A 19845-nucleotide genomic window follows, 5' to 3' on the forward strand; every position below is an offset into this window, starting at 1 on the left:
CCTCCAGTCCCCTAATCATCTTTGTTGCTCTTCTCTGTACTCTTTCTAGAGTCTCAGCATCTTTTTTACATCGTGGTGACCAAAACTGGATGCAGTATTCCAAGTGTGGCCTTACTAAGGCATTGTAAAGTGGTATTAATACTTCACGTGATCTTGATTCTATCCCTCTGTTAATGCAGCCCATAGTCTAAATCAGTAAAAATAAATTATAAATCCTGCAACCAAAGGTTTGACTGAAGATTTATTCAAATTAGTACATGAATTATTTTCACGAACATACCCTGAGATTTGACGTAAAGCTCTACATTCTATAACCAATAGACATAAAGGACATGACTACACAGCAGACAGAAATAAAAAAATCTAAGGCAAATCCCTGGCTTTTCATTTTATCTGTGTCTACAAAACTAGGAGATCCCTAAAACGAGTATTCCTATGCTTTGATTATACAGACTTCTCCAGCTTCTTAAAGATTCAATATTAACAGAAGCTTTGGGAGAGATGGAAAACCAGCCTTTTTCTGCAGAGTTCTGCCAATGTCTGTCTTTTCTTTTTACAAAGCCAGCCCTTTTTTCATTTATAGCACATAATGGCTGGAGTAATTTGAAAATAGCTGTCCATCCCCTGCTCTACACCCCTCACCAAATACTGTACCTTTCAGGTAGATTCTGAATTCTACCATGAGCAGTACATCCAAAGGGCAGTAGGTTAGGGAAGTGCAGATGACCAGGCTGAGTGCAAGGGAGAGGTCAAGTATGTCATCAGTCTCAAGTCTCTTCATACCCACAAGAGATGTAAGCCCAGCCCTCCTTGAATTCCATTAACTCTTATCTACTGCCAATTTGCTTTGACCGTTAGTAGTTCAGATTCTTGTAGAGAGTGTTAACATGCAAAAAACCTGTATTCATGTGAGCCACCTTGACTCCTGATTTCCTGTGCTTGACAGGAAGACTGCTCTAGATTTCATTTTCATAGGTTTTCATTTCTCAATTTTTTTGGTTCACATTCTGAGCACTTTCCTTTTCAGAAACCCTCCTCTTTTAAATCTGTACATTTTAATTTTTCTCTCACTGTTTTTAAAATGTTTTTTCAAAGATTTAACTGAAGAGTAAATAAAAATATTCTAAAGCATTCCAGAAATTCAGATAGCATGGAGGAGCCTCGCAATAACCCTGGGATAGAATCTATTCATAGGTTATGAGTAGGAAGCAAAAAAAAAAAAAAAGCACATGGGATGATAATGCAAATTAAAAAAAAAAGATTTTCTAAAAATAAATGCTGGCTAATTTTTTCCCTACAGCCCTTACATCATTGGAACAATGAACCAAGCCACTTCCTCCACTCCTAACCTTCAGCTGCACCACAACTTTAGATGGGTACTATGTGCCAATCATACTGAGCCAGTCAAGGGCTTTCTTGCCCGATTCTTGAGAAGAAAACTCATTGAAACAGAAATTGGTGGCCGGGTGAGAAATGCAGAATTAATTAAGATTGTAGACTGGATTCCCAAGGTTTGGCAACATCTCAACAAGTTCTTGGAAGCTCACAGTTCTTCAGACGTTACTATTGGTAAGAAATTTAAAACTCTTTATGCCCAGATTATTTGCAGAGTGGCTTCTCTCCAATCATTTCTTCCTGTCCTGTTGGATTTGATGAAACAGGGATGCTGTAGTCTCAACAATTAAGGCGTATCATTGGATGGGACCCAAAAAGTGATCTTTTTCTGTCATGGTCCTGTCCTTTGGAACATGACTCCCTTGGAGATTAGATGGCTCCAGCCTGCTGAGTATCACAACCTCCTCAAGAGAGAGTTCTACATAGAGATTGGATTGCGAGTTACAGTTTGTGAGATGGTTACTATAATAGCTGGCTGACTAGTTTTTATTTTGGCTGCCAGTTATACATTTTATTTGCTATTTTTTTTAGCTGCGGTTAGCTGCAGGTATACTACAGTGAGATGGGCAGCCATACAAATTTGATGAATAAATAAATAAGTGTCCTAATCTTTCATAGGCTTCTTGTGAACAGAAAACGTTAATAGCTTTTTTTCATAGAAAATTAGAGGTCATCTGATTATTATAATCTGATAATTATATAATCTAAATTATCTGATTATACAGAGAAAAACTCACTTTTAAATGTTCATCATCCAAGATGCCGCAAACAAAATGTTTTTGATGATAAATTCCTACTTAGTATAAATACATGTAAATGGTTTATTTCTTGCAACTAATGTACTCTATCGTAATAATTTTTTCCTTATCTGTCTTTTTTTTTTTTATTTCTGTTGTTGTTGCGTGATGTTATGGTTAAAATAAATGCATCAGTTCCTCCTTACTGAAAATGATCAACTTACATTTCTCTTGATTTTCACAGGTCCACGCCTGTTTCTCTCTTGCCCTCTAGATGTGGATGGGTCAAGGGTTTGGTTTACTGACTTATGGAACTATTCCATTGTTCCCTATCTTCTTGAGGCTGTCAGAGAAGGGCTACAGGTAAGCACAGTTTACAAAAACTGGGATATAAATATGACAAATGCAGCACAGGTGCACAAATGCAGGCTGGTTGTGGTCAGACAGGACCTTGCAAAATCCTGAAATCCCTGGATAACAGGCATGGGACCACACTTTATTTTTGTGCCCTTTCTGAAAACAGCCACAAATGTCCCAAGAGGCAACAAAGTCAACATTTTTGGATCTATTTTTCCATGTTTTGTTTAGCATTAAGGGGGAAAAATCATTGCTGATGCTTAAGGCACTGATTTTTCCTTTTAAACTTGCCAAAATGGTAAGAATCACCCCAATTTTGGAGGTTGGTTTTTTTTGTAAGGATTGTTATGTCTCAACAAGAGTAGTCTTTTACCTTTAAAACCTCCCATTTTTCTCCCAAGTGGAATTGAAAATATCAGCCCTGCTTAAGTGGTCTGCAATTCAGATTTATTTATTTATTTATTTATTCACTTATTTAACCACTGCGCCTGGTGGCACAGTGGTTAGAATGCAACATTGCAGGCTAACCCTGCCCATAGCGAGGAGTTCAATCCTGCTCAAGCTTGGCTCAAGCTTGGCTCAGCTTTGCATCCTTCTGAGGTCAGTAAAATGAGGACCCAGATTGCAGGGGACAATAAGTTGACTCTGTAGACTGTTTTAAGAGTGCTATAAAGCACCATAAAGTGATATATAAGTCTAAGTGCTATTGCTATTTAAGGCCATGTGCTCCTCACAGGTAATTATTCTTGGTCTATGACCTCAATAATCATAGACAAACTTGGTGTTCTTGATTTATAATTGTTCCCAGTTCTCAGTAGCCCATTTTAAGAAGGTATTTCCCTTTTAACGGGCTGTTCTCCAGAAATTTCATTTTGGACTCCTGCATATCCGAGCATGCTGATGCCTTCCTCTTCAAGTGGATGGCATGAGGCCTTATGTTCCCTGCTACTGAAATGGAAGGAAATGCAGACAGTTGGAATAAATCAGCTAGGAATCCTTGGTTAGATAGTGTCTAACTAATATTCTCCAAGCTGGACTATTGTTAGCATAGTTGTCCAAAGTATAGACATATAAAACCACCCCACCGGAGGCATTCAAGTTGCATCAACACAGGGAGCCATGCTCAGAACAACTGAAGTTTTCAAAAAAGTGCCCTAGGGCAGACTTCTATTTCCATAATGTGAATATTTATTTTGTTGAGGTCAGGTTGCATCAACAACAGGGTGTTAATCCTGATGCAAAAAGCTGGTTCTCAGTGTGCTGCAGGGACTTTCCTCTGTAGTACTATCAAATGAAGACTTATTACATTTGGCACTCATTTCAATTTGGCAATTCTCTCTTTTTCTCAAGGGTTTTAATGCTTATAAACACTTCTTATGACTTTGAAATGAAGAACAGGACCTGCCCTTTTTTCTTTCTGCTCAGTGACTCCTTGGATACATCACGGTGGAAAGAACATAGCATAGCCTTTGTCATGTATTCTACTTTGAGCCATGAACAGGCCATTGTAATAGCCCCCACTTGCTCCAGTTTGAGTTTTTCTGGAAATTGGAATTGGAAAGTTAAATAAACATTTGACTTGGGCTCCAACTTGGTTATTCACCAGCTCCTGAAAAGTGCCATTATCTCTCCACCCTTGTGTCGTATTCAATCTTAAATAAATTTATTCTGAAACAAAAACACATAGAAAGCGTTTACAACAAAAGAAAAAGAAAAAATATATACTATATAATTTTAGCTGTAAATAGTTACAATTCTCTATATAGCCATCTAATCCAAATATTCATATAGATATATATTTTACCACCTTGCAATTATCAGACAGAAAACTAGTAATCGGAAGAGATGGGTCAAGAGAAAATTGTAATTTTAATTTACCATGATTCAGAAACTAGTTCATGACATATTAAATAGTGATGTGCACATTAATAAACTATATATTATTCTGATTATAGAGGAATTGAGTGGAAAATAATGCCTTTCACTATTTCTAAGCAATAAAAGTCTGTGAGTGCTTGAGTTTAATTTTCAATATTTGCATGAATATCTATTTCAGACATAACATAGCAACAACTTTGACATGCATCATGCTTGTCTATCTGTCTCTGAATATATTGAACAGGTTGTTCAGCAGGTCGTAGAATCTCTTTGCATATTCCATTCTTTAGAGATTTATTGAAAAAGGTTTAACTCAAGGGTAGGCAACCTTGGCTCTTTTATGACTCGTGGACTTCAACTCCCAGAATTCCTGAGCCAGCATGGCTCAGCTTGGAAACCTCTCCCTTTCCCCTCAGCATGGCTGGCTCAGGAATTCTGAGAGTTGAAGTCCACGAGTCATAAAAGAGCCAAGGTTGCCTACCACTGGTTTAACTGCATACCAAACAATGTAAACTATGATTGTATCAGACATTTGTCTTCAAGCACATACATTCACCTTACAAGAAGCTAAGATGAACTACTGGAGTTTTTGCAGTCCAAGATCACTTTCACTTCTTAGCATTATGTGAAATATCCTCAAGAAAGAAATGTTTCCAGTGGTTTTATCCCCACAATAACAACATTGTGAGTAGGTTGGACTGAGAGAGAAGGATTTGCTCAAACTATAAAGTGAGACTAGATTTGACTCCTCGGTTTTACTTCAACTCTGGAACAACCCCCCAATGTCATATTTCTCAGCTAGTGTGATCCAGTCATGTTGAAGATCCTGGAATTCCTAACCTGTATTCAGGGAGTAGAAGTCCCAATTAAATTATGTATTGGATAGGTAGAGCTGCACCAGAAATCCCTTCTGCACATACCTGAGACTGAATTAGAGACATTCAAAATCGCTTTTGTCCCACTGTCTGTCACTCGTTTCATTGCTACTTGTAACAAGAATAAACTACCTGATCACCCAGAAGTGAATTTGGCAACATCCAGAGTAGCAACAAATCATTTCCAGAACTGTTCAGTTTTTTTTTCAGGCGTGAAGGGAAGATAAACTTTAAGATAAATGTCCCTTTGTAAAAAAAATGCAAGAGGCAGCCTTTTGAACCACTGCCCATGCCAGGACACTTTGCATCCTCTCCAAGCTTCATGTGCATGAATAGAAGCTTCCAGTTATTTGGAATTGCTGAAGGAGGCCTCCAAAGTGAGGGAAAGCCAAGCCGCAGGACCGTTTTTGCTTTGCTCTAGGAATTGGTAGGGTGGATGGGCTACGCTGCTTCATGCAGGAAATAGCTTCAAAGGCGAGCTTTCCAGGTGCCTTGCCTGAGGGAAATGGCCCCTTTGAAGCTTTGCACAGTCCTGTGTGAGCCATAAAAATTGAATCTGAGTGTTGTACGTCTTGACTTACCTGGTTCACCTTTGCCTTTGGAATAAAGAACCTTTTTTTAAAAAAAATTAAACTATTTATCATAGCTCTTGAGCCCCAATTTTTACAGAACACCTTAAGAGAGATTAATATTAAAACTGGCTTATAATGCAAAATGGACATTTACAAAGGAAGGGGAATAAAAGAGAAGAGTTAAAGGTAGACAACTTTTTTTTTAAAGAGTTGTCTACCTTAATTCAGCTCTTAGCTGTTGTTTTCCAGATGTGTTGCAATATAACCCAATCAGCAAAGTTGATCTCTGGCCTCTGTTTTGTTGAGGTGATGGGACTTGAAATTCAGCACATCTAGAAGACATCAAGTTGGGAGAGGCAATCTTGACATTTTCTTCCACCCACTCTCCTGTAGTAATTGTTGAACACCCAAGAAGCATTCTGCAAAAGATCTGTACTTTTATTGGTGGCTTTCCCTAATTTATGATTTGCTTTCAGAAGATATGGTGACATCTAGTGGGCAGATTTGCTCACAAAGCCTTTGTTGTGCTGTCAGTGTAGAAGGTACATTTTGCTAAGAATATGGGTAGGAGAGCAGAATCTTCTTTCCTAAATATTGATATAATCCAGCTCATAGGCATCCTTGGTCACATGTATTTGTACCTTTTAGCAGAATATTTCTTTTTCTGGATTGTGAGGTGTTGTTTTTTTTAAATCATCTCTGGCTTAGATCTAAAATGCCAATTTGTTCTTCAGTCTCAAATGAATGCATTTTTCTCCAAATAGGAGGTATTCATTCATTTATCAGATTCATATCCCAGCCTTCATTCAGGATTTGGAGGTATAAAATATGTACATAGCATTGCTTCCTGCATTTTTCTTTTAACTGAAGAGAGAGATTCAAAAATATAGATAGCGGTACTTCTAAAATTTTTAAAAAGTCCAGTAGTTTAGATTTTTAAAAACCCAATAATACCCATCTCTGCTCTTTTTGTTTTCTCTCCACATTGTCAGACTATTTTCGGTACATGGTAGATCTTCTGGTTGAAAAACGAGGAGACTACTGCTTTCTCATCTTTTATTTTCTTCTTATTCCCATTGTTATAAACACAAGATTGGAAGATTCCTCACATGAGTTGAACTCATGAAAAAAAAAAACATGAGAGCATTGCTATGTGTATGTGGCTAAAAACAAGTTTAATATCAAATCCCTTTATTCAGAATGGGTTTGTACTGTTGTTTGCAGTTGTATGGTAGGAGAGCACCATGGGAGGACCCTGCCAAGTGGGTGATGGACACTTATCCATGGGCAGCTACTCCGCAACACCACGAGTGGCCTCCTTTGTTGCAATTGCGTCCAGAAGATGTTGGCTTTGATGGTTATTCTATGCCACGAGAAGGTTCAACCAGCAAACAGGTTCCACCTAGTGATGCTGAAGGAGATCCTCTGGTAAGATTCTCAGCATTATATTGTTTATATATGGGACATTAGATGGTAAAAGGATAAACACTGGGAGGTCTCGAGGCTATTTCTCCAAATTAATTCGTAAAATATTCTAAAGGTAAACTCGGAATAGGTGTAGCGTGTTGGGTGATTTATACTAGGAATTTAGTATTATGTTGGATAGAAATGAAATTACCGTGGGGCTCTGTGTGTTGTGATTTGTACAGGTAGTCCTCGACCTACGACCACAATTGACCCCAACTGTTGCTAAGTGAAACATTTGTTAAGTGAATTTTGCCCCATTTTACCACCTTTCTTACCACAGTTCTTAAGTAAATCACTGCAGTTGTTAAGTTAGTATCATGGTTGTTAAGTGAATCTGACTCCCACATTGACTTTCCCTATCAGAAGGTTGCAAAAGGGGATTACGCGACCCTGGGACTCTGCGACCGTCATAAATACAAGCATCCGAATTTTGATCACGTGACCATGGAGGGATGCTGCCATGGTTGTAAGTGTGAAAAACGGTCATAAGTCACTTTTTTCAGTGCTGTTGTAACTTTGAATGGTCACAAAATGAACTGTTGTAAGTTGAGGACTACCTGTGTTGATCCCAAGCAAGTTTTAGTAAAATATTTTTAATAGCTCAAATTTATAATAAATTCATCCTTCCAAAATGCTGATCCAGACTCCTAGGACTTGACAAATTACATTATGTTTGTTATATTAAATGTATTGACTGGAACTAAGGACAAGGAGATTGCATAATGCAGCTGCATTATGCAAATTGAAAATTTGTAGGAAAGAATATTTGGTACAAAACACGGCTTTATTATCTCTGTAATAAGGCAATCCATATACAGCATGTGGTGCTGTTTTATGTTACAACCCAGCAGCATTGTAGAAATTGCTGAAATTTCCTATGGCTTCCTACGGAACTGCTGTAATGTTTGAAGCCCTAGAAATGAACAACAGGCTGTTTCTTCTGAACTGATGACATTGCGTGGCAAGTAGAAAATTCATAATGGCATTAAACCACGTGGATCATCCAGTGTGAAATTGACACGATACTGGATTTTCATTGTTTATTCAACCAGGATGTCCAATGTGCGTTTATTTTTTCCATAGAGTTATCCTCACGATTACAATGCAAATCAATGTATCCAATTCTATCCCAGAAAAGAATTAGTTGTTAAGTCTTATTTTGTTCGTCTTGTGGGTAGAGCAACTCAGTCTATGATGGCAAAAAAGATTAATGATTGGATTTTGCTGAAAGGTAGACAATCCCACTAAGTCATAAAGCCAGGTCCCTTTATTCTCTATAACAGTATTAGGGGAAACGTCTTCATGAGTGCACACACAATACGCTTTAATTTGTAATGTAAGGCTTTCCTTCTGCTGCGGAGGTCCTAGCAAACTGAGGAGTGCCGATTTAAGGTCTCACAGTGATATGAGCAGAGCCAACAGAGAAGGCTTCAGATAGACCTGGTGTGGCTCTGAGACCAGGCCAACTTGCTAATTGCAGAAGAACATTCATGAAATCCATGTCTGCTTCAGTTGCCCGAGAGAGGCAAGCGACCATGACGGTCAAGTAATATTTTTTGTCCTTTCTGTATTTCACCAGATGAACATGCTGATGAGGTTGCAGGAGGCAGCTAATTATTCAAGTCCACAGAGTTACGACAGTGACTCCAACAGCAATAGCCATCACGATGATATCCTTGACTCATCCCTGGAGTCAACGTTATGAATAGAACTTAGAAATGGTTGTTTCCAGTGGTCCGTCCTTTGCCTCCCTTAGAAAAACGAATCACCAAGCCATGGAGAGAATTGACCTTGGTTCAGAAGGACATCTCAGTATTAGAGCTGCGAGAACAATACAATCTCTTCCACCCTCTCTGCCTCCCCCATTCAGTGTCAAAGATGGGTGCAGGCAACCCAGCTGATGTTTTATATCTTGCATTTCGTTTTCCTTAATAAGAACTGCACTATTTTTTGTTTTTCTTTTGTTTTGTAGTTTACATTGCTGTGAGTTCACATGCCTACGACACTGAACACATTATTTTCATAAAAACAACGGTGCTTATCTAGTTGTGTCTGTCCATTGACCAAACAACTTCTGCTTGTGAAGTGGATTACCATTATCTCTGATTCCCTAAACCTGCTCCAATATTTAAAGGGACATCTGGAGTAAATTTCATTACAAGGGTGCAGGGGAGGCGAGTAGAGGAAAAACTGAAGTGCAAGAGAATTGTGTTTAATTGACATAAGGTGTACTCCATTAATCATAACAATCTCTGGGGAGAGTTAGTTGGAGGCAATAAATGAAAAAAAAAAAATTTACCATCAAAGTTATGAACCTAAGAAGCATTGCGCCACATCAGATCCAAAAAGGGAGAGGATCTCAGCTATGCTGCTTCTGTACAAACTGATTTAATGGCTGATTTTTTCCAAGTCATATTTTTTCAGCCTAACCTCAATAATTCTGGTGCTGTAATAATTGCTCACCTTGGTAATAACATTCCATAAAAGGCAAAGAGATTAGAAATAGGGAAGTTTAAAATATTCACATATATAATGTAAAACCTAGGTCTTCTGCAACTTGAGACCATGATCCCTTGTTTTGGTTATTTCATTTGTTTTTATAGTTCCAAGCATTGGGCTCGAGCACAGTAGCTGTACGTCTTTCTAAAACCATCTCTAAAGCTGCCAGTGTTAATTAAAGCAACAATCGTGGAGTGTTTTAGCCATGATCCAAAGTCTGGGAAAAACACATATAAGAAAAAACCAAAACAAGTTGCTAGAATTTCTTTTCATATTTGCTTCAGAGTTCTCACTGTTGAAGTGACCTGGATAACAACACTTCTCTGCAAGTAGAAGAAGTGCTTTGTAAAAAGTGAAAACAAAGCTCCAGTCTCTTTGTCTTTGGATTCACAACAATTCAGTGGATACCAGCCTCAAATACATAACATAGGGGTGTCATTTCCTCAAATCATTCATTCGGGTTTTGGGATCATTTTATAACTATACCAAATGTTCAACAAAGCTCGGAAAAGACAGTTGTCTGGATTGGAAAAAAAAAGATAATTCCATTCTTCTACTGTATTGTACAGTTTCTTACTTTTTTGTCCTAATGGCCTCATGTCCCATAGCAATCTGTTCCTGAAGTTCCATTCCTCTAAATCAGTGCCCCCCCAAACTTTTGGGCACCAGGGACCGGTTCCGTGGAGAGAGGTTTTTCCATGGACCAGAAGGGGCGTGGTTTCACGTGCTGGCTGCATCCCGTGGATGGGGCTTCGCTTGTTTGCGCAGCACAGTTTCTGGCATGGCACGGCCCGGTACCGGTCCATGGACCGGGGGTTGGAGACCCCTGCTCTAAATGGCTTGTTGTGAGACATGGGGAAGCTTCCATTTTATTGAATAGTGTAAAGTCTCTTGGGGTTAGTGGTATTCAGCTGTTCTAATGATTGGAAATGGTATCTATTTTTTACTTGTCCTATATAGACCTCCTTTCTGCACAAAGAATACATGAGGACCACACCTAATGGCTACCCACCTAACATGCTTAGCTCTCCTTGATCTCCCTCCCTAATGTTTTTATATTCAAAGGGCAGTCAGTAATTATCTCTGGAGGTCCTTTGTCAGAGACGGCACTGAGTGCACAGGCGTTAGCATGGAACCAGGGAGAAGCGATAACTTGGAGAAAGCAGCTAGGAAGCATGTCCTGCAAATACAGTAAAGGGACTACTTGAATGGAAAGTGTGGCGGCTATTTGGTATTATGCTTTTCTAAGCATACAACACGACTTTTTTCTAAGTGGTCACCCAAGACCAAGGCAATCTTTGGTTTTCTCCCTTCTGGGAGGAAAAAGGGAACATCAATTTCCTTGCCCCACAACTTCTCTAAGACCTGTGTAGGAATCCGTTATTAGAAAGATTAGCCTGCACGGTGTTGGAGATAGAGCAGGGTAACATACCAAAAGGGGCTGCAGATCCATTGTATCCAAAGCCCTCCAAGTTCCCAGTTCCCCCCCCCCCAAGTTACCAACAACAAATTGGCTGACAATTTCCTGTAGTTCAGGAACCAGCATAGGATTTATTTCCTTGTTTTGGTTTCGGTCAAACAGCTTTTATAAAATGGGGGGGGGGGCGCAGGCAGGGGAGAAAGTGTAGGAAAATGGCTCTTCTAATTTGAGCACTCAGCAAGGCTGAAAATGGTGCCTTAGGTTCAAATTTCAAAGTTCTCTGAAAAGGCAGGACTGTTTTGCCAATTCCTTAGGGCCAGGCATTAGTATTTCTTCAGCATCGATTCGTATGAAGATATGGATAAGTATCTTCTTGTCAGGGTCGTCACATGTGAATTTATGGATAAATAATTAGCTTCAACCATCTGTTAACAAAACTTGGGACTGAACTTTGGTGAATCTCTCACAATAATAAAGAGCCTCTTTTTATAAAAAGAAAGAAAGAAAGAAAAATACTCCATTTTACTTAACCAAGTCTTAAGTAAAGGAAAGTTATTTCCATAAAGCTTTTTGGGTTTTGGTTTTAAACCAAGAGCCAAGCAGAGAAAATAACTCTGAGCCCTCTCTCTTTTCTTCATTTCAGAAGAAAACTGGGGAGAAAGGTTAAAAAACCTGCTTGGTGCTTATGCTAATGGCGAGAAGATTCACAAAAATTTGGACACCAACTGGTGTCATTTAAAAAACAACAAAAACCAATAGCTGATATTATCAGCTGTCTCAGGTTATATCTCAAACTAGAACCGAGGTTCTCAACAACACACGCACACACAAAACACAAACACATGCAAGCCTTTTCAGCTATCTTTGGGTGCTGATTTTTTAAAAGTGATGCCTTACTGAGTTTCTACAGTTGTATTTTAATTCCATTAGTGTTGTAGTTTGTGATTTTTAAAGAACTAGACAAAACAGGGCTATAGAAGTCATCTTTTGGAATACAGTGATGTGAGTTGCTGTGGGTTTTGTTTGAAATGAGATATTTGATACCCCTAGGCTTTAAATGTAACAAAAATCAAGGAAGAAGATATAAAAAGAGGGAAACAGCTTTTTAAGATCTCTACATCAACTTTTTAGCAACATTTTATTGGATGTTGTTTATTCAATCCAGGCAAAAGCAAATCTTTTTTGTGGCACTGAGTGGCATCACAACTAAAAGAAAATTATTTTTTGCTTTGTTTTAAAATATGCAGGTAGAATATTTACTACAGTTTATAGGATTTATAGAATTAATATGATGCAACAGACACACAGTTTTGCTACCATGACAAATTTACCGAGTGGGTAGCTTATCCTCTACGTCATGATTTCTGCTTTTAGTGAACTCGACCCATTGTCCTTTGAGTTTGTTGTGATCTTGCTAGCATTATATATTTTTTTTTCTTAGTAGCAAAATAACAGTGGGCATTAACTGTTGAATCAAGGGCGAATTCTTGAGTGTTTTTTTTTCTTTACAAAATAGAAAAAAAAGTATAATGCAAATTCTAATCTGATTCCTGAAAATGGACTAGAGTAAATCATAATCCTAAAATGATCCAACTACTGTATTAGGTCCATCTAGCTCTTCAGCACCCTCCTTCCTTTCTGCTTTTTTAGCAAGAACTATGAGATGCAAACTTCCAAATGCTTGGTTAAATATTCCAGGATTGCAGGGAAAAGATTTCTGTTCACATGGAGAGCATTCTCTTCTTAGCCTCTCTCCATTTGTAGGATTTGATTAGTCCAAAATGAGCATTCAAGCATACGTATTCTAAAATGGCACATAATCTGAGCTTTTTTTCCCCTCCACTGCCCATTAGAAAAGAAATTGCCATCTATGGAAATGATTGATTCCACTGAAGGAAGATGACCTGTGTACATGGCCTAAGGCGGGACTCTCCAACTTTGGCAACTTTTAAGACCTGTGGATTTCGACTCACAGAATTCCCTAGCCAGCAATTCTGGGAATCAAAATTCACACAGTCTTAATGTTGCCAAAAGGTTGGAGACCCCTGCCCCAAGAGATAGTGGAAGAGTAAGGCATTTCCTCATCTGATTTGGCAAGGGGCATACCAAGATCGATGTGGCCATCAGCTTTCCAGCTGCAATGCTTTCTGTAAGCAGCTATCACACATTGCATGTGTGTTCTGTGGTGCATCTCCGCACGAACTCAATTTCCTGCTAGGAAAAGGGATTGTATCTATTTGCTCCAGACAAATCTGGGGTTGTTAATATAATAGGTTCTTCGTATCTACATCTAAAGTTAAGTGAAGCCTCTCGGGTGTGTTCAATTACAAGTCAATGAGAGCCTGCCTGTATGTCCCAATCATCACAACATGGGAGCTGTGATGCACCTGGAGAGCACCAATATGCCCATTTGGCAACTTTGTATATAGAAACACTCAGGAAGTCCAATAATTCTGATCCAGAATGGCAACGAGCCTGTGGAATAAGCAAACAATCTAGCGACATCATTTGTATGATTGCCAGGAGAGTGACGTATATCATAATCTATGGAAACAAATATTTAGAATTTGTTCTTATGTATTCTTTCCTAGTTCCTACTGCAAGCGATTTCCATAGAGATGCAATGTGTGGATACTTATTCATTGACAACATGACTCCCTGTAAATGTATTTAACGTATGCAAAATGTCTTTTATAAGAAATGGTTCCATATTAATCGTGATCCAGCCCGTTCCTTGTGCATGAATGCTCTCTGCTGCATATCCTGGGGGCAAGAATTCAGTTGAATATTTCAAAGGAAAGGAAGCTCTTTTCCTAAAAAAGAAAGAAAGAAAGAAAGATGGGGATGAAATGATTGGAGAAATGGTTTTGAGTTGAAGATTTGCCTATATATGGCTACCTCAGGTGGCACAAGAAATGTCTGCTGGAATTGTAAGGCTGAAAGAAATGACATCTTAAGTTATGACCCAGGTTGGCAGCTAAGTTGACTCCCCCTCAGGAGCCTTGTTTATTGACACCTTTAATTGAGTCGTTCTGAAGTGCTGCCAGCTGTTCTGTTGCTATAAATAAAGAAGAATTTGAACTTTTCTTGATCTCTAATAAGAATTGCTGAGATTACTGAGAAATGATTCACATGGAATCTTGTTTTTGTTTTTTTTTAAGTTATCACAAACTGTAACTTCTAAAACTTCGGAAAACAGGGTTGCCTGTTACGCACATTTTTTAAACTAGTTCAGTTGAGGTGAATGTCTACCTTTTCCTTTTAAAATGACAACATATGTCATCCAGATTGCTTCCAGCTTTGCTTTGTCCCCACCCCACCCCCTGTCCCAGTGCTCAAAGCTGGCAGGATTTCTTGTTGTTTTAGTACAAGACTATGCAACATTCCCAATGAGTTAGAAATTGGAACTTTTTTTTCTCTTTGCTACACAACTATCTAGAATTGTGCAACTCATATGTCACATGTTGGATGCAATTTTGATTTTAAGTTGATGCAGAGACAGGGAGGGTTTGGCTAGCCTCCTTTTTCGTATATTTTTCACACACAAAAAAAATATCCAACCTAAAATACTGTACTGTTAATACTTTTTTTTATATATTGTGTCTTGAACTTTATCTAAATGTGGCAATTCTCTTTTAAGGAAAATGAACTAAAAAGTGTGGCTATTAAACAAAAAGTTACTGTTTTGATCTAGTTGTTTCCAGTGGAACCATTTATGAAAAAAGTTCTCTAAGATGTACATTTTTTCATTGTAACATAGAAATGTAAATAATTGATTACAAGTGCTGCATTTTGATGAATTTTTTCTAGCCATTTTTAAAAGAGAAAAAAAAATTAGGAATTGAGTATTTTGTGTACAGTATGATCCCTTTCCCACACCTCTCTATTTAATTTTACGTTTCCATTTAGGATTGGGATTTGCAACTGCCCTGTTTTGTATCATGCCATCCTTGGTTCCCTTCCCTTCTTCCTTCTCTCTTACCCATGTCCTGTGTCATGGAGAATAAAGCTAATGATTGTACCAGTCTTAAATTATTCATGATTCAATAAATTTGATGCTTATTTATTCAGATGTAATGCTCTTGCTATCCTTTTTATTTCCTTAGGCTACATAATCATCATCAAGATTAAAATATATTTTGCATAACTCATGTGCCATATAAATGACAATGCAAAAGACTAGCAGTGTCTCTAGTTCATCAATCCAATATCCTCCTTTTCTAAATATTTGTATTTTGAAGCCATTAATATCCAAATGGATAAGTGAGTGGTCCTTATCCACCAAGAACCATCTGCATGTTTGGAAGATGCCTCTGTCCTGATTTATATGGTCATCGCTAAAGAGAGATTAAATCAGGAAAAGTTGCTCACAGTGTATATTTGATTCTTGAGTCACCATTCAGATTCCAATATCAAAAATATGTTGGTCTTTACCACTGACTTCCACAAATTGTGTAGCCTGAAAAGGAACTGAATAACAGAGTTGGAAGGGACTTTGGAGGTCTTCTAGTCCAGCCCTCTGCTCAGGCAGGAAACCCTATACCAGGGGTCTTCAAACTTGGCCCTTTTATGACTTGTGGACTTCAACTCCCAGAATTCCTCAGCCAGTGTGCCTATACCATTTTAGATAAATGGTTGTCCAATCTCTTCTTAAAAATCTCCAGTGTTGGAGCACCCACAACTTCTGGAGGCAAGTTGTTCCACTGATTAATTCTTCTCACTGTCAGGAAATTTCTCCTTAGTTCTAGGTTGCTTCTCTCCTTGATGAGTTTCCATCTATTGTTTCTTGACTTGCCTTCAGGTGCTTTGGGGAATAGAACTGAAATGCATAATCCACTTCATATTACCCTCAGTCAGAGAAGAACTATTGTAGGATGATCAGCTGTGAGGGACAGATGACAACTACTGAATCTTAATTTAAAACTCTATAATCATTGAGAAGAAGGGGTATGCCAATTTGTGTCCTCACTGTCAAGTCAATATTGCTGCTATTATTATTTTTCTGACAATACCATTATGAGTTAGGTTGACCTAATAGATTGAATGGCCTTTTAACTGTTTATAGGTGTTAGATCTGCAAAGCTCATACATGCAGAAAAAAAGATATATTACATACAGCACAGGAGATTAAAGTGTATCATTCATTCTCATGATTCATTGGACAAAATATGACAAGCAAGGTCTTCTTGTGAATCCTGTTGATTTTTTAAAAGTTCTTAGTATAACAAAGATAGAAGGACATAGAGTTAACTTTTCAGCCAGAAACTAAGTGGAATTCATACAAGCAAATCTATAGTCCCCTTCTTCCTGTGTTAGTATTCAAAGATTACATAAAGATTGCTGTATGACTTATCTGTGCTACAGTTAATCTTTAAATTTAAAAAACAAATCCTGTGCCAGGAATTGTCCTATTTCTTGTAATATGGTAAACAGTGCTGACTTTGTCCTTTCTGTCAGAGATCTTAAGTGTGATCATGAATCTATGCAAAAAGGAGAATTCAATACATCATGAAACAGACTTAACGTACCAATTAGCAGGAGCATATTTAGTTCTGGACGAGTTTAATTAGACTTTTTTTAAAAAATATATCTTTTATTGATTTTTAACATAATCACCTTAATATTTGGTAAACAGCGTGTTGTCTGGGTTTATATTTAAAAAACAATCAATAACAATTAATTTCTATAATTCTATAGTTCATATAATGGCTTTGCTTGATTTTCTCTTCTTCCAGTAATATTCTCTTTTAATTAGTCTTAACCAGTCTAATTCAATTCTATTTTCCCCAAGATGATTAATATCTATCCTATAAAGTCAAGAAGGCAACAGATCGTATATACCCCCCCAAAAAAATATTTTTTTTAGTAGGAATTTATTTATGAAATTTAGTTGCCACCCATCTCGTATCCAATTGTGGGTGGCTTATGGCAGAATATGGAGGCAAAGCCCCATGCAAGCCAAAAAGGAGACAGCTCAGATTCCAAGCGTAATAAAGAGTTAGATATACTTCATAGTCCTTAGCTAGGACTTGGTCCTGAATAAATCAATCAGCTTTTAATATTAGTTTTTAATAATAAACCTCACAATTTGCTCAGATTTTTAAAAAGGCAGACTGGGAGAAAATGCTGAATCATTCCTGGCTTCAAGATTTGAACTATACTGACATGGACCAGTCTTTGGGGATCTGGAGAAAGGGTTCAATAAATGTGTATAGAGAGACAGGACTGAGACCCATTAATCAGTTTTTTGTCTAAGAGCTCAGCTGGATTGACATCTCCCTTAGTTGTTTCACTCTTTTTCAGGACAGGTTTATGGATCTTAACAAGGGCCCCAGGTGGCTTCTCTAGGCTGTTAGATAAGGACAATCCATGAAAATTTGAATCATTTTGATCATAACTTAATAGCACACAGACCTCATGAAGAATCAGACTAGCTGACCCTCAGAGTATGTTGGAAAGAAATCAGCTACCAGATGCCAAAATGCTAAAGAATTCTTATTTCTGATCATTTGGACTATTCTGCTGCAGTTATTTAAGTGAGCTGCCATTTTTTCTTATTTAGCAAGGATGTATAAGACTTTTTCAAATCAAACACTAGCCCCCATGGATGGTGGTCATTACTAGCTCTATAGGCCATGAACATTTCTACTGGCTTCACGTTATCTATATTGCATTCCAAATCAAACCAGGATTTGGAGCTGGACTCATACGTCTTGGTGGACACATTAACTTACAACAAGTGCAACCCCAGCCCAGCATGCTGCACATCCTTAAATTCTCTGGTTTCTCATAAGAAAAGGTCAAAGTACTCTATGGCTCTCAGGAGGGAAGGATCACAGCTTCTTAATACCAAACTTCTATTTTAATGTCATCATTCTGTAAAACTTGTGGGGAATAGTTGGGCATGCAAACTTAGAGAACTCTACTGTCGCCATTGTACTTGAGGGCCATTGTGCCAATTCCAAGTAAAGCCGAGACATTTGGCAGCATAAAAGTGACCTACAAGAAAGATTGATTAACCTTGGTTTAGGTCCTTCCTGATTCAGAACAAAGTTTGGGTGGCTTATAACAGCAAGATAAAAAGGCAATAGAAAATTATGGGATTCAGACACTCAATATAAAAAGGCATACAAAAACATTCAACAAGGGGCTCCATCCACTCTAACCCAAAACCAGGTCTTCAAAGCCTTCTGGAATATCACCAGGATGGGAGCCCCAGAGATCTCAGAAGGGATCTCATTTCAGAGAGCAGGTGCCATGACAGCTAATCATATTTTCTGCATGCTGATAGAAGCTACTGCTAGACCATGGTATTAGATGGCACTGATAGACCACTCTGTCGGCTCATAATGGCCCAGCACACACCTTGGGAGATGGGTGGTCAGTTAGGTAACCAGACCTTGTGCCATGTAGGGATTTGTGGTGATAATCGGCACCTTGAAACAAACTGATAGAACCAGTGCAGCTTGTGGGGCACGGATGTCACCTGGGCATTTGAAGGGAGGCCCATCACTCCCCATACCATTGCATTCTAAACCAGTTGAACCTTCCTGGTGGACCTCAAGTGCTTAATAATTTGAGCCATGAGGTAACCAGGGCCTGAGTGGCTATCTGAAGGGGCACTCAATCTAGGAAAGGGCACAACTGGCACAGCATATGGAGCTGTACAAAGGTCTCCTTGGCCACAGTTGTCACCTGCTTTTTGAGCAGGAGCTGTAAATCCAAGAAGGCCTCCAGACTTCACACCAGTCTTGAATGGGGAAGCGCTACCCAAGTTTAAAGACAGAAAATCCCAGATTTAGAAGATGATCGCTTTCCACAATTGCCAATCTCTTTGTCCTTGACAAGAACACGAATGCGATAGCACTGAGTTCTGTTGTTGTCTTTGAGAAGAAATGGATTCTCCTTGATTATGCCACTGACTTCCTTTATTTGCATAAAGCTCAGGAGCCTTTCTGGTAGAAACCTTGAACTCCCCTGTTTTAAATGAGCAATTTAAGGCAGGGGTCCCCAACCCCTGGACCATGGCCCACAACTGGGCTGTGGCCTGGTCAGAACCAGGCCCTGAAAGCAGTGGGCAAGTGCATGCGTGCGTGCACGCGCGCACAGTTTCGCTTGCCGGTACAGCAGGCGGGTGGGTGGGCAGGCGAGCACACACACACAACTTATGCAAATGGAGCTGTGTGCACACGCACTTGCCAACCTCTCATGCAGAACTATCCCCTCTCCCCCACCATCACCGGTCTGCAAAGTCAGAAAGGTTGGAGACTGCTGATTTAATGTATAGAAACCTATTTAGTGTTAATTTAGTACTACTAGTTATTTGAAATAGAAGACACAGTTTCAGAATTTAGGAGACACTAAGCCATGTTTGGGTCTGCAAATATAATTTCTGTCCACTGCATCTTAGATGTAGTTAGAAGGACTGGTGGTTTGGTTAACATACACAACTCCCTGAAAAAGGAACTCATCGTCCGAGAATGAGGATGCAAGTCTTCCACTTTCCACAATTCAGGCAGTTCTAGTAGACTGTATTTATTATTTGGAATAAACTATGTACTTATACTTTGAGTATAAGTCCTCGCAAGTCCTCGAACATCAGTTCTTCAGATGTGTAGAACCAGGTTCTTGTTTTTTTCCCTTCT

General features: G+C 38.7%; 1 protein-coding gene across 1 annotated transcript; it reads left to right on the forward strand.

Annotated features, from left to right (window-relative positions):
• Nucleotides 1-1300: 1300 nt before the first annotated feature.
• On the forward strand, nt 1301-9587 carry LOC107299094 (neuron navigator 2; the record flags this gene model as incomplete). Its single annotated transcript, XM_015828462.1, has 4 exons — nt 1301-1569; nt 2377-2495; nt 7039-7242; nt 8861-9587. Coding segments are annotated over 4 exons (718 nt in total), but the record flags the coding sequence as incomplete, so codon positions are not given.
• Nucleotides 9588-19845: the final 10258 nt, after the last annotated feature.

Source organism: Protobothrops mucrosquamatus, unplaced genomic scaffold (genome assembly GCF_001527695.2).
Source record: "Protobothrops mucrosquamatus isolate PMUCROS unplaced genomic scaffold, P.Mucros_1.0 scaffold4536, whole genome shotgun sequence".
Lineage (NCBI taxonomy): Eukaryota > Metazoa > Chordata > Lepidosauria > Squamata > Viperidae > Protobothrops > Protobothrops mucrosquamatus.